Here is a 13,126-nt window from a genome sequence, read left to right on the forward strand (position 1 = left end):
TTCTGTAATTACAAAACAGAGTCACTTAATTATGATAACTGGCCCTTGATATCCCGGACACTGATACTACGATGGAGTTGATGCCCGAACTATTTTAGCACTTGTCCTGTCGGGGACAGATGGGGATATCGTTGGCTACGGGAGTACCTCTCCATCACACATATAGTTTATAGAGACACGTGCCAAGTGTGGCCGAACTGTCGCATGAGAAGTAACAAATGGACGTTGGATGTCTGTAACATATTGTTCTGCCATCATAGTTTCCTCAATCCCTACCAGTCCTGACCTGAAGTCAGGCCCGAAGAATCCCACATCAGAACCCCAAAAAGCACTTCCGTAAATCTGCGTAACTTTGGAAGAATGGTACATGGCACCCCTTTCCAGGTCACCGTCATACTCACCGACATTGGCCATCCGGAGTCGAGCAGAACCACGGTTCATCGCTCAACACAACGCGATGCCTTTCATCGACACTCCATGCTTCCCGGTCAGACACCACCCGAAATGAAGCCGTTTGTGTTGTGGTGTTAACGGCAGCCTACACAATGGACGATAATTCCGTAGAGAGGATGCTAGTCTCTAACCAATGTCTGGGGTGACGCAGAATGTTCCTCGATTGCAGGCACCGATGTGTAGGGGTTGCGGTATACTTGAGCGAATAATATAGCGATCTTCCCTCGTAGTAGTCGAACGGAACCTTGGCGGCTAATATTCCTGCCCACATAATCCCATGGAGTCAAACACTGGACCGCTGTCAAATCTGAATGCACAACAAAGCTGGATCTTGGAAAATTTGATAAGCTAACCCTATCAGACCCAAGGTGAGGCTTCCAAAGTCGTGTTAACTGCTGATAATGCTGCCTCACACGATTATGCGACATCTCCATATCCTTCACAGCGATCTCCCAACATCTGACGCTCTTCACGCCCCTTCACCCGACCAGGCCTGATAAAGGCTCGAAATATAAACAACACGAATGGACTCTGATGGACGTTATAGCTGTAATAGAGAATTGCGACTCTAATCGTTTACACACCAACCGATAGTGTGTACACGTACGAAGTTATACTAACAAGCAGTGTAGATAGCATACTCCAGTTTCTAAATGCCACATTTCGTTGACTACAGGAAGCTCTCGGAATGAGCGAGCACGTGTGCTTGTGTGTGTGTGGCAGGCGCCGGTGAGCAAGGTGGAGGTCCGCGGTCCCGCGCCGAGCGCCAGCCCTGTGCCGAGGCCCAAATCGCCGCCCTCGAGCGTGGTCGAAGTGCGCGGCGGCGCCTCCAGCGTCGTCTTCTCGCCCGCGTCGCGGCCGCCCCCGCAGCTGCTGTCCTCCGTGGTCGAGGTGCTCTCCAGCTCCTCCAGCGACGACGAGCCGGCGCTCCTGCTCGGCGACAACGCCCTAGAGCCCGAGTACGACTTCCTCTCCAGGCAGCCCTCGGAGGTCGTCGACGAGACCTATAAGGTAAGAGCGTGCAGGCTCGTCATTTACGACAATGTAAAGTACCAGAGCGTGCTGGAAAGTAAACCCCCAAATTTTTATGCGAAAACTCTTAAATAATCGTAAATGAATTAAAAATTATTAATATTATCATTAATATTCTTCATCTTGCCTGCATATCTGCAGTCCTCTGCAGTACTGTTGAGGTACTCAAGGTACTCTCCGTCACACACCGTGAGGTGGCTTGCGGAGTAAGGATGTAGATGTAGATGTAGAGGGCTTCGATTTTGTAGCGTGTAACGTTGCGGTGTGTAACGTAACTCCACTGCCCTGTCAATTAATGTGGCAACTTATCAAAAGCCTGAATAACAACCGTTTGCAGCGCGGATAGCTACGAGACGTGGAGGAATGGAGTTCAAAAATGGCTCTGAGCACTAAGGGACTTAACTGCTGAGGTCATCAGTCCCCTAGAACTTAGAACTACTTAAACCTAACAAACCTAAGGACAGCGACCCATCCATGCCCGAGGCAGGATTCGAACCTGCGACCGTAGCGGTTGCGCGGTTCCAGACTGAAGCGCCTAGAACCGCACGATCATTCTGGCCGGCGAGGAATGGAGTCAACGAGGTTTTGGAACGCACTGACAGGGCTGTGGACGCATGCCGACTCCATAGCTACACTAGAGTTCTCGGCTGGGGATATGTGGTGCAACAGCCCGCTCGAGGTGGTCGATTCGGTTTACATCCGGGGAGTTTCGGGACCACACCTCATAGATGCAAGTACCCATACCGTAACGCTTCTTCCTCCGGTCTGGACTCTTCCGACCACTGTTGCAGGGTGTTTGCTTCCCGATTGATTGCTTCCCGAGTTTTGAAGCCGTACACGCCAATGGCCATCTGTCCGATGGAGCATGAAACTGGATTCATCTCAAAAGAGCATCTGTCGCCACTTATTGAATATCCAGTTGCGGTACTGCCGTGCAAATTACAGTCTTAATGGCCGATGTACAGCAGTCAGCAAGGGTGCATGTACCAGGCACCTGTTGCGGAGGCCCATGTGCAGCAACGTTCGCTGAACGGTCGTTGAGGAGACACTATCGGTAGGCCATTTGTTTATTTGGGCGATCAGTTGCTCAACAGTTGCACGTCTATTAGCTCGTACAAATCTCCGTAGCCGTTGTTCATCCCTGTCTTCTATAGCCCATGGTGAACCACAGTGGGGCCGGCCGCAGTGGCCGAGCGGTTCTAGGCGCTTCAGTCTGGAACCGCGCGACCGCTACGGTCGCAGGTTCTAATCCTGCCTCTGGCATGGATGTATGTGATGTCCTTAGGTTAGTTAGGTTTAAGTAGTTCTAAGTTCTAGCGGACTGATGACCTCAGATGTTAAGTCCCATAGTGCTCAGAGCCATTTGAACCACAGTGACATCGGCGCCGGTTTTAGATAGCGTCGTATTTACATGCACGTTATACTTCAACCACGGCGAGACACAAACAATTTACGACCTTAGCCTTTTCGTAAATGCTCCCACCCTTGGCCCGAAAGCGAATGATCGTAGCTTTTTTGACGTGTGAATCGCTCCGTTGACGCATTTCGACAAAGACTGCACTCCCCAGATAAGCTTTTTATTCCCTCCACTGCTAGTGCTGCCACCTGCCGTCTGTGTGTAGCTAGTGCACGTTGACGCGAACATAGACGGTGGTCACGTTAGTATGACTGGACCGTGTGAGATTCAGTATGTCGTCATCGCATTTCGAATTCGAAGAGGGTCCAGACACGGGACGCCCTATCCAACAGTAAGACAGTACCAGGCAACACATGAGGGCTGTGACATCTGCAACAATCCTGCCGCCTTGGCTTCACTGTCACAGATCATCCTGCACACAGTGCCGACCTGGTCCCATCAGATTCTCATCTGTTTCCACAACTTAAAGAACATCTTCGGGGTCTTCACTTTGACAATGGTGAAGCGGTGAAAGTAGAGATGAAGCTGTGGCTCCATCAAATGGTTCAAATGGCTCTGAGCACTATGGGACTTAACATCTGAGGTCATCAGTGCCCTAGAACTTAGAGCTACTTAAACCTAACTAACCTAAGGACATCACAGACATCCATGTCCGAGGCAGGATTCGAACCTGCGACCGTAGCGGTAGCGCAGCTCCAGACTGAAGTACCTAGAACCGCTCGTCCACAGCGGCCGGCGTGGCTCCATCAATAAATTCAAAATTTCTACGGTGATGATGGCACCGAACTCGTCTCTCGTTGGCAGAAATATGTTCGTCGCCAGGGTGACTATTTTGAGAAGTAAATATCTAGACAGGAAGAATAAAGATGTATAATATTAATAACGTTTGTTTTATTTGAAAAACTTTAAGAGGTTTCACATAAAAATTTTTGAGGCACTACTTGTAGTAGAAAAATACGATTACACGATTACAGAACAATCACTGGAAGCCGTCACATCAATTAAATATCTAGAAATATGCGTACAGGTCGACTTAATGCAGAACTATCAAATAAAACTAATCGCAAGTAAGGCAAATGCCAAACTGAGCTTCACTGAAAAAATTCTCATAAAATGTAGTCCATCCACAAAGGAGGTCGCTTACAAAACCCTCGTTCGAAGAATCCTTGACTGTTGCTCAACAATATGGAACCCATACCAGACGGTATTGACAAAGGAAGTAGAGAAGATCCAAACAGGAGCAGCGCATTTCGTAACAGGTTCATACGGTAAGCGAGAAGGTACAACCGATACCAGTGGCAGAAGCTGCAAAAATGTCTTTTGCATCACGGTGCGGGTTGCTGTTATAGTGCAGAGAGAGTAAGCTCATAGGAGATTCAGCGACTGTATTACTTCCTCCAGCGTATATCTCACGAAGAGTCCTGTAACGTAAAATTCGAAATGAGACGGAGGAGTAACAGCAGTCATTCTTCCCCATGAACCATTCGCGGTTGGTGTAGAAAAAGAGGGAAGTAACAGTGGTATACCAAACGCCGTCCAACACAAACACTAAGGTGGCTCGCAGTGTATAGATATAGGTTATTACAACTTTGCTGAACCACTCAAGATTCGTGTTAAGGGGAGAAGTGACAGCAGATTTTTCGAAAGCATCCTCTGAGCTTCACGTAACATACCCAAGAATCTTTCAAAAAGATTAATACGTTTGCGACGTAAAACAAAGTAAAACTGTGTGACCAAACGGCTCATATCTTATTTTACATTCAGGTATCTTCATATTCTGCTACACTTGTTACCTCGTGCACATAGTCTTCTTCCAGTGGTTGACACTATCACCACGTATCGCGTGCTTTTTTCTGAGACAGGTTGATTCGCGCCGTAGCGCACCTGTGGCGCAGTATGAAACGTTGAATAGACAGGTAAGCAACATGCGGCCTCAGAATAACACTGAAAAGCAGAAGTAGTATTTAGCTTTTTCACGTCTTAAGGAATATTTTTACTTTCCATTGGGAGAAGAATTTTTGAAATTGCTGCTGAGATGTGGACAGCGTGTACAACAGTCCTAATGATATAAAAAAGGTGCGGCAGAGCTTTCCGACAACTCTTAATTGGGTGGCTGAAGTCAAATGTGACTATCTTCTTCAAAATGACCAGTATGAAGTAATTCTCAAAACTGAAGCCACCAGTGTAAACATCGAAATAGTGCGCAACATCGTATGAGCCGTAAAAGACTATAAAATATTTGACGTCAAACGGGTATCGTAAGAAAATGATTCATTTAGCACGAAGAATTAAGAGCGAGTAAAATTTACGTAAGGCGAGTGCCGCATTTGTTGACCGCTGACCAAAATAAACTACGAATTCTAATTACTCAACGTTATTTGAAAATTCCTGCGAAACATCTAAAGTGATTTTATTTTCGCTCCTCTTGTGGCCAGTGTTTACAGGGATGCAAAAGCAGCTTTTCTTGTGAATTACTCCACAATGTGTAGAACTATAAATAACGAATACCACACAAGTCTTCAAGAGCAACTGGATCAAGGGCATTCGAGAACGGACCTGGATTTCCAAAGGACAAAGAAATTACCATCTTTTTTTCATAATACTTCACTGACCACTCACACTCGTTCACAATGTGTACATCCGATTTCACAGATTTGACACCCTGTTTCATCTATTCCAACACCTTAGGGGCTTTAAAATTTTCTAGGCGAAGCAAAAATGGGTACTTCATACATTCCCAAAATCGCTCGTGAACGATGAATCTACTCGCTGAAGAATAGCAAGTATGGCTGTCCAGAGCCAGACCGAGAAATTTCCACCCTTGTCCTCGTAGATAAGAGGTGTGCAGTTTTATTGTGAAACGTGATTACCGGTTTTAAGCTGAAAAATTCATCGTTAGATACCTGCAGTGAATTTATAAACACTTTTATGTTTAAAATGACATTATACCGTAGAGCTGAAAACAGTTTTAAATCGTCAAAAGAACAAAGAGTTCACAACCATACAAAAGATTCGTACACTAGAGGAGATGTTGTCTGGCGTACCCAACGGAAATCCTCAATAAAGTACCAGGTGGCATACGACTCCGAAGCTGAAATGCAGCGAAATAACATTAGTAATGAAATGCAGGAAGTGTAACTTAAAGTGCTCTGGAAGTTGAGTAGGGAGTGTCAGGGAGTTTATAAATAGACCGACATGCGGGAATTAATGTCACATCGCTTGCTGCGCTCCCATTCCCTTTATGTACGCCGCACGCTGCGGAGCTCTGTGTTATTAATTTCGTGAATGCCAGCGAAATTACGCCGTGCGAGCCGCGCCACCGACCTTTGTGACGCGGCGTGGTTTGCACCCGAAACTTGCAGCTGTTGCGCTAGAGCGCGAAGGGGCGTGGCGGCGGCGTTATGGTGATGGGTTTGTGTTAGCTAGGCCGCAAGCCATTGTCTATGCTAATATGTGCATTGTTCGCTACCTTCATAAAAACTGACAACACTCTGCGGAACATGCGCGGCCCCGAGTTGGCGGACCACGCCGAGAGGCGAGTATTCCCTGCACCGCCAGCCATTTATAAAAGGCGAAAAAAAAAAAAGAGTAATGACTAGGGTGGAGGAGTATTCATGCAAGCCCACATTCTGGGGCATCCGATCTCGATAACCTACACTCTGCAGACATTTTTTTTTATAAATTAATGCAAGTGACAGGCGGTGTCGTATGATCCATTACAGATTTTTGCTGCTTTTTCAGGCACTAGTGTGGTGGATTTTCGATGATCCAGAAGCGTTCTGCCTTTAGTCTAAAAGAATATTTAAGGAGTGTACTGTAATTCTACAGTACTCTTCATTTAACAGAATGTAAACGTTGTCATACTTCTTTTTAAAATGTTCCCCCTTGAAGGACGCTGCAAAAAATGCAACCACATACGTAAACATCGCCATAGTGCGCAACATGGTAGTGGACGATCAGTAATGGTGTAGAAAGTGCTTGATGACGTAGACATATCGAAAGAAACAGAGTGATAACCGCTACTCGAAGCACTACCTATCAGAAACTAGTTCATCACGTGATTTTCGATGGCCACATTGCTTTCTTTTTGTATACCTTCGCCGTAGGGGTTTTAGCCGCGCGGTCCACGGTGTCTTGTCACGGAATGCGTGTCTCCCCGATACGAGGTACGAGTCCTTTGTCGGGCATGGGTGTTGTGTTGTCCTCATCGTAAGTTAATTGAAGTTAGATTAAGTAGTGTGTCAGTCTATGGATAGATGACCTCAGCAGTTTGATCCCAAAGAAGCTTACCACAAATTTCCCAAATTTTCGTGTATCTTCCTTTTACATCATGTAGGTAACGTGTTAATTACAACATCTAAAGTACTAATAGTGAGCGATACACCCTCAGTTTCATAATTTATTTTATAAAAGTATTGTATGTCGTGTAAAACATCAACTTAAAAGTGTCATTCGAGAGCAAACACAAAGAGTCCGTACTGAACTTGCTCCATAAATATAAGTAGCAGTCAGACGAAAACAAGACAGATGGAAAAACAGTAAGAAAACAGTTTATTTCAGAAGTAATCACCATAACTGTAAACACATTCACCTCACTGTGAGGAAAGATTGTCGGTCCCTTTACGGATAAACGTTTGCGACTGGTTACGGAACGAAGATCATACCCAGCAGCGTACAAAAGTCAGTGTACGAAAGATTTTCTCCAGGGCTCCAATAATACGTGCCGGCCGGTGTGGCCATGCGGTTCTAGGCGCGTCGGTCTGGAACCGCGAGACCGCTACGGTCGCAGGTTCGAATCCTGCCTCGGGCATGGATGTATGTGATATCCTTATGTTAGTTAGGTTTAATTAGTTCTAAGTTCTAGGCGACTGATGACCAAAGCAGTTAAGTCGCATAATGCTCAGAGCCATTTGAACCATTTGAACCAATAATACGGAAATCGTATAGGGAGAGATTGGGACTGTATGGAGGAATGTATAGGGCTTCCCAACGAAACTTCAACATGTGAGCCTTCCTACATGAAGTGTACGCCTGAGTGCAGTCATGGTTCCATAGACAATCGCAGACATTTTTTCATGAAGGCATTGACCGGCCTGCGTCAGTGTGGGATAAATGTATTAACAGTTATGGCTATTGCTTTTGATATAATAAACAGTTTACTCATCATTTTCTCACATGTTTCGTTTTCATTTGATTGCCTCCTACATTTGCCTTGAAGTGGGTGAAAAACCACCTTAACTTCATGATGTGGCTGGCTGCTGAATCAGATCAGCGGTGTTTTACTCAATGCGTTTATTCGATCCCGGACTCGCCCATCTCCCTAGTAGAAAGCCATCTCGCAGCACTCGAAAAACACAAATTTCATACAATTTTGGTACTCGTCGTTAGACGTGTACTTACATCACCCTGTCTTCGGCCACCGATAGTTACAAGTGCCTGCCGGAAACACGTCTGTTAATAAAATCATTGAGGTTTGGATTACTGGAGGAGAGGGATTTACGAAACATGGCGTCAGAACAGTATGTAGAAAATGTAGACCCGCACTTTTATGAACGCAGTCTACGTCATCGTGTAACAATCGAGCAATTAATTCTATTCCTGACATCTGCCTGACCTATCACGATACCAGCCGCAGCAACCAAGAAAGCACTTACGACACTTGTATGCGATTTGTCGTTAGCATCCGACGTCATCAGCTGCTCATGTATAATGACGTGGTCCGACAAGGTTGACTTCTTCCATAGAGTTCTTGAAACTGCATCATCTTGCAAAGGTTGTAGCTATTCTGCGTCTTTACACAGTTACAAAATGAATTCGGCGCATCTCGGCCATCACTGATAAGTTGTACAAGTTCGGCTGTGATGAAGCCACAGTGTTAGTAACAGTTAAGGATTGACTGCACTCGATGTGAATTGAGTACTGGATAAAATAACAAACATTTACTATCAAGAAGTTGGCAAATGTAGGTAGTAGCTGGCATTACCACAATGAAACCGGAACAAACATTTCTGAAATAAATTTTTACTTAACTCTGCCATTTTAAAAAAATTAAATGAATGTCCTCTGACGACGGCTGAGATGTAATTTGAGCTTTGTTATAAACGGAGTAACATAATGACTAAATAGTTATTTCAGAGGTCTGCGGAGCTCATATTATATCTGTTTCACGTATCTGCTGATCACAGCCGGTAATTTTTCTAAAATAGAATACTACAGCATTTTGTATAAGCTAAAATTATTTCATCGCGAAAAACGTAAACCTTGTGGCAGTGTGACTCACTATGAAAACGCGGTAACTCTCCTGAAAAAGTTGTCTCGTGAATCCTTTACAGAAAAATAAATGGACAGAGCACGAATGTTTGGCTATGTGCTTCTTTTACTGAACAAGCACAAGAGGGAACGCTCTTTGGTTTCGCCACATTCAATTACATTGTATTTTTCGTCACAGTTTTTGTGGAAGAATGCAGTGAAACGATATCACTGTCCAGCATTTTGTTTAATCTTTCCATTTATCGTTCCCCTGACTTGTCTGTCCATTACCGTATTTAACCAAAATGCTAAAGACACTAATATAGTGTCCGATTAGAAAAATTACCGTGATTTCTCTGTATATCAAGGCAGGCAGACATTAATTGTGTAAAACGGCAATTAAAAAATTCGAGTGCATGAGGGTTCTGTTTCCCCTTCTCTTTTCCAGGGTGTACTGAAATGGAAATCTTTAGAACGGTTTAACGCACAGTAATAGACGGAGAATATATACATGCCCTGCTAAACAGCTCAATAGATACGCGTTCAACTATTAACGTCATCAGAATGTTTGCTGGCGTTACAAAATCAACACCTAAAAATGGCTGCCAGCACTAAGCCACATTCCGTCCCCTCAACTACGTCACATAAATTCTCTCACGAACGAGCATAAAAAGGTCATGGATAGTAAAAATCCACCAGTCCATCAAGATGTCGATGATGCTCACAGTAACTGATTCTACTCTAGATGGCCAACGACAATAACAGCAAGGGTCGCTGTGGAAGATGAGTTCGACATTACTAATGCATGGATTCAAGACTGGACCGGATAAAAAAAAATTATTATATGCCGCGTGTCACCCAAAGACCACCGCAATTTGACTTGCCACGCATAACATGGTCAGTGCTAAACAGGGAACGCGTGTATATTTTTTACACAAAAGAGGTAAGCAACCATCCCCATTTTATGATGGCGGAGAACCACAGACAGTCCGACCTTTATCAAAGTCGGAAACGTGGTGGTACGCATTTCTCCTCCTTACACGAGGCATCACAACAACGTTTCACCAGACAACGGCGGTCAACTGTTGTTTGTGTATGAGAAATCGGTTCGAAACTTTCCTCATGTCAGCACGTTGTAGGTGTCGCCACCGGCGACAGCTTTGTGTGAATGCTCTGAAAAGCTAATCATTGGCATATCACAGCTTCTTCTTCCTGTCGGTTAAATTTCACGTCTGTAGCACGTCATCTTCGTGGTGTAGCAATTTCAATGGCCAGTAATGTATTAAGATGAGCGAAAACGAGAAAGCAGGGCGTAATTCGCTAGACACACAGGTGAAATATATATACCAGTACGTGTGAGGTACGTTAAATATATTTGACATGTTCGTACACGGGCTAAGTAACGGGTAAAAATTTCATCCTAAATGCAAAGAACGATTTTAAAGAAACTTAGCACATATATTGCTTACAGACTGGAAAAAGATACTGTGGGATAAGAACCACCAGACTACAGTTGGGGTGAGCGTGATATCATAGAGGACGGGAGAGGAAGAGGATACGCACAGACATAGAGGGAGGAGGAGGAGATGAATACAGATAGGGAGGAAGCAGAGATGGACAGAGAGGGGAGGAAGAAAAAAATGGTTCAAATGGCTCTGAGCACTATGGGACTTAACTGCTACGGTCATCAGCCCCTAGAACTTAGAACTACTTAAACCTAACTAACCTAAGGACAGCACACAACACCCAGCCATCACGAGGCAGAGAAAATCCCCGACCCCGCCGGGAATCGAACCCGGGAACCTGGGCGTGGGAAGCGAGAACGCTACCGCACGACGACGAGATGCGGGCAGGGGAGGAAGAAATGGAAAAAGAAAGAATAGAGGAGGAAATGGACAGAGACAGTGAGGGAGAAGAAATGGGCAGAGAGATGGAGGAGATGGACGTAGAGAGGGGGGAGGAGGGGACGGACAAAGAGCGGGGAAGAGGAGATGGACAGCGAGTGCAGCGACGGTGGGGGCGGTGGAGAGAGAGTGGAGAGATGAACGGAGAGGGCATGGGGGAGATGGAATGAGAGAGGGTGAAGGAGGAGATGGACAGAGAGGGGGAAGGAGTGGATGGACTAACAGAAGAGAGGAGATGAATACAGATAGGGAGGAAGCAGACGTGGACAGAGAGGGGAGGAAGAAATGTGTAAAGAAAGAAAAAAGGAGAAGAACAGAGACAGAGAGGAAGAAGAGATGGGTAGAGAGATGGAGGAAATGGACATAGAGAGAGGGAGTAGGGGATGGACAAAGAACGGGGAAGAGAAGATAGACAGTGAGTGCGGCGAGGGTCGGGTCGGGGAAGAGAGAGTGGACAGATGAACAGCGAGAGGACATGTGGGAGATGGAATGAGAGAGGGTGAAGTAGGAGATGGACAGAGAGGGAGAGGGAGTGGATGGACTAATAGAAGATTGGGAGAGAAGGGGATGGACAAAGTACGGGGAAGAGGAGATGGAGTGCGCGAGGATGGGGGCGGGGGAGAGAGAGTGGAAAGGTGAACAGGGAGAGGGCGTGGGGGAGGTGGAATGAGAGAAGATGAAGGAGGAGATAGACCGAGAGGGGTTAGGAGTGAATGGACTAATAGAAGATTGGGGGAGGAGGTGATGGACAAAGAACGATGAAGAGGAGATGAACAGTGAGTACGGCGAGGGTGGGGGGCGGGAGTGAGAGAGTGGAGAGATGTACAGAGAGAGGGGGAGATGGAATGAGAGAGGATGATGGAGGAGGTGGACAGAGAAGGGGAAGGAGTGGATGGACTAATAGAAGACTGGAATAAATACATACTCAGGCAACGCCAGGTACTCGGCTAGTTGACGCAGTATTACTGTGCAGTACATATTGAGAGTGTGAAGGCGCGTTAAACTATTCACGGAGATCAGAAAGTAAAGCTCGTCTTCACTGTGTCCCACAGGTGATCAACTTGAAGCCCAGCAGCAAGTTCCACCTGAAGGGACGCCAGTCGTCGAGCGTGCACCCGAACCACAAGTCGTCGAGCAAGCACGTGCTCGTCAGCTCGACGCGGCCAGGCTCGTCACCCAAGGTGCGGCCGACGCCCGTTTCGTCCTCTGCGCGCATCCTCAAGACGGCGGCGCCGCGTCCGCGCCCTCAGGCGCAGCAGCTGGAGCCGACGCCGGTGGCCGGGACGCTGGCCGACGAGACGGCCGCCCTGCCCCTGGAGGCGCTCTTCAGCTCGGCGCCGGGCCTCACCCGCAACCAGCGCCGGCCGGCGGTGAGCGGCGGCAGCGGCAGCCGCAACGGCAACAGCAACAACCGCCAGCACCACCGACCGGGCAAGCACGACGAGGCCGCCGACGAGGCGCACGTCGCCCCCAGCGCCGCCCACGGCAGCCACGGCAAGCACGGCAAGAAGCACTCCTCCGCCCGCCAGCAGGCCGCCAGCGCCGTCAGGCCCACATCCACCCAGAGGTCCGGCTTCCGCTCCACCAAGACAGGGTGAGTACTCCATTCCGCCTCTTTGCATTCTTAGAACAGCTCCGGGGAATTGTTAGGTTGGTACACAAGTTCGTAGTGCTTTTGTTTTATATGTAGGTATTCCAGTTGTTATTGACTCATTTATCGATTTTCATTTTTTATTTTTTATTTGTACTCTACTGAAGGGAAAGCAGAAAGATGGAAGGAGTATATAGAGGGTGTATACAAGGGCGATGTACTTGAGGACAATATAAAAGAAATGGAAGAGAATGTAGATGAAGAGGAAATGGGAGATACGATAATGCGTGAAGAGTTTGACAGAGCACTGAAAGACCTGAGCCGAAACAAGGCCCCGGGAGTAGACAACATTCCATTAGAACTACTGACGGTCTTGGGAGAGCCAGTCCTGACAAAACTCTACCATCTGGTGAGCAAGATGTATGAGACAGGCGAAGTACCCTCAGACTTCAAGAAGAATATAATAATTCCAATCCCAAA

At 46.6% G+C, this 13,126-nt stretch overlaps 1 protein-coding gene across 1 annotated transcript in view; it reads left to right on the forward strand.

Annotated features, from left to right (window-relative positions):
- Positions 1-13,126, forward strand: part of LOC126413115 (calphotin) — an 831,469-nt gene that overhangs the window by 678,051 nt on the left and 140,292 nt on the right. Inside the window, exons 9-11 of the mRNA XM_050083006.1 lie at positions 1,177-1,464; positions 12,108-12,425; positions 12,474-12,649. Coding sequence (XP_049938963.1) covers positions 1,177-1,464; positions 12,108-12,425; positions 12,474-12,649 — 782 coding nt within the window. The remainder of the gene's footprint in view (positions 1-1,176; positions 1,465-12,107; positions 12,426-12,473; positions 12,650-13,126) is intronic.

This window comes from Schistocerca serialis, chromosome 7, assembly GCF_023864345.2.
Source record: "Schistocerca serialis cubense isolate TAMUIC-IGC-003099 chromosome 7, iqSchSeri2.2, whole genome shotgun sequence".
NCBI classification, from domain to species: Eukaryota; Metazoa; Arthropoda; class Insecta; order Orthoptera; family Acrididae; genus Schistocerca; species Schistocerca serialis.